Source organism: Eurypyga helias, unplaced genomic scaffold (assembly GCF_000690775.1).
Source record: "Eurypyga helias isolate BGI_N326 unplaced genomic scaffold, ASM69077v1 scaffold4418, whole genome shotgun sequence".
Taxonomy (NCBI): Eukaryota; Metazoa; Chordata; class Aves; order Eurypygiformes; family Eurypygidae; genus Eurypyga; species Eurypyga helias.
The window spans coordinates 43,584-45,888 of record NW_010267400.1 but is presented as its reverse complement, the minus strand read 5'-3'; the positions used below and the strand labels follow the sequence as shown (position 1 = coordinate 45,888).

General features: G+C 41.0%; 1 protein-coding gene across 1 annotated transcript in view; it reads right to left on the bottom strand.

Moving 5' to 3' along the window:
* The window catches only part of NCF4 (neutrophil cytosolic factor 4, 40kDa), a 9,586-nt gene extending 7,796 nt beyond the window's left edge, over positions 1–1,790 (bottom strand). The window contains exon 1 of the mRNA XM_010157393.1: positions 1,577–1,790. Within this exon, the coding sequence (XP_010155695.1) occupies positions 1,577–1,608 (32 nt within the window). The 5' untranslated portion in view covers positions 1,609–1,790. The remainder of the gene's footprint in view (positions 1–1,576) is intronic.
* Positions 1,791–2,305: the final 515 nt, after the last annotated feature.

Sequence of the window (2,305 nt, the reverse complement as noted above, 5' to 3'; positions counted from 1 at the left end):
TCAGCAGGAGTCCGTGACCACTGTGAAGATTCATCAAAGCCTGAAAAACATCACTGTCGTTCCTAGTCTCGCTAGAGTAGCAGGACTACAGAACACTTGAGCTGGTAAGCTTTTCCTGAGAAGTGTGATCTACTGTGGATGCATTCTTAATCTTTCCTAGAGCATCTAGCAGACTTAAAATAATAACTCTGCAACAGTATCTCTTATTCTAAGGAGATCATTATATAGCATGATTTATGATGTTAATATTACTGTAGGGAATAGGAAACAGTTCTGAGAAAATGTTGTGCTAGATGCTGTAGAAACTGACATCACAAAGCTAATTCCAAAAACCTCACACTCTATGTGCAAGATGCATACAATGTACCTTATACACAGAAAATAAGATACACCAGATGGATAAGCACAAACAGACCAAACCCAAAGATGCGAAGACATGGTATTGTTCTTGCTGCCTGCACCTGCTGTGGAAATGCTGTCATTTCTTTGTAAACATCACAGCAAAGCAGACTCTCGAAGAGGCTTTGAAAAAAGCATGAGTAGCCTAGCAAATACTTACAGGGAGACCTCACAGAGTAGATAACCTGAAGCAAGCACAAAGATACCTGTTTAAAAATGTCAAAAATGTGTGAAGGAACACATGATAGTGGGCAAGGTTAGAATAAGCCTGGGAAATCCTAGAAAGTATTGAATTTGAAGGAAGAGAGAAGGAATTATCCCTGCAAGAACACATATAGGGCAGCCATATGACCACGCTCTCATGTTTCTTGCTTATATTGTCTATATAATAAATCAGCATGGAACAATAGGTGTTTTTTCCTCTGGGACCTTCTTCTTGGTACAAACAAGAAGACAAACAAGTTTGTCTTTGACAAACAGAAGACACCTTTGCTTCAGTCTTACAACTCAATGTTATTAGAGTAGTGTTATATTAACACTTAAGGAAAAATGTTCAAGAATGAGGAAAAAAGGGTAACAAATGAGGTAAAGGAGAAACTTTAAAGAAGTATCATCTAAGAAATGCCAAGCTGACAGAACGTTAAATATTCTGATAATACAAAACCTCTGGCAGTTGGCTTAGTTTATTCTGCTAGGAGAATATCCCAAGCAGGGGCTTCCACAATGCATAGCCCATCTGGAAGGCTGAAGTAATGATGCAAAATCTTGTAATAGCTTGCTGTACAAGGAGAATGACATGAATCAGCACCACCCACAACACCATAAATACTACCACTTACTGTGAAGAGGGGTGTGGTTATGGAGACCAAGAGATATAATTAGTCATATCACAAACACTCATATCACAAACCCCAGTAAAAGGGAAACTGTAGCTATAAAGAGGACAGTGACCCACTATTGTCCCAGGTGATGAATATTCCCCAGGAAAAGAAGAAAGAAAGTCCACTCCAACTTAAGAAATGGCCTGGTCCACACTGAGCAGCCCAATAGTTTGGAAGCTACCACAACAAGAAGCCTTTTCGAATCATCAAAGAAGCCTGCAGTCAAATTAAATGAACAGATCATAGCAGTTACATGGAGGCCTGTGGGGAGGTGGGAGGAGGGAGAGACACATTACCTCTTTTCTCGCAGCTGTCGGGGAAGAGACATGGTTTTCAGCCTCTTAAATCCAGCTGGCTAGGCTCTATTCCTCCACTTCTTGGGCGGTTTCTGGTTGAATAAGATGAACACAGTCAAACCAATTCTCCCTGTGTGAGTCAAGACTCCTTTGCAAGGCCTCAGAGACCTTTTTTTAATGTTTCAGTGTCAAACGATTTCTTCTGTACCTCCCCACCCCCATGAGATTGAGGAAGTACTGGAGAAAAAAAAAAAACAGTCATAAAGAAAGACTGGTTTGTGATGTCTGTTATGTATCGAAACTGCCACTGTTGAGAAACCAAAAGCCCAACAAAAAGCAGAAACTATGAGACACATATTCCATTGTCCACCTCTTCACCAAAACTTTTGCCTCTGTAGAAAGCCAGTATGAGTGGGCTCAACAAATTCTGGTTTGCCCCACCTAAAATGTCCCCATTTATACCCCTACACTAATGTTTGCAAGCTAGGAGGAATACTTCTAATCCCCTCTCGAAGCTCTTCGATGTCCAAGAATCCTCCTTTCCATGGACCAAGAGCCAGGAGGTGGAGCTAAAGAATAAATTTTCAAGTAGGATCAGAAAGTAGGGTCAGGAAATGAAACCTTGTCAGCTAAATCGGTACCAGGGTATCTGGCACTGGAGATTAGGAAATGAGCTCTGAAGGATAGATCAATGCAAGTTAAGACATAAGTCCTTGAAAGGGCAGAGGA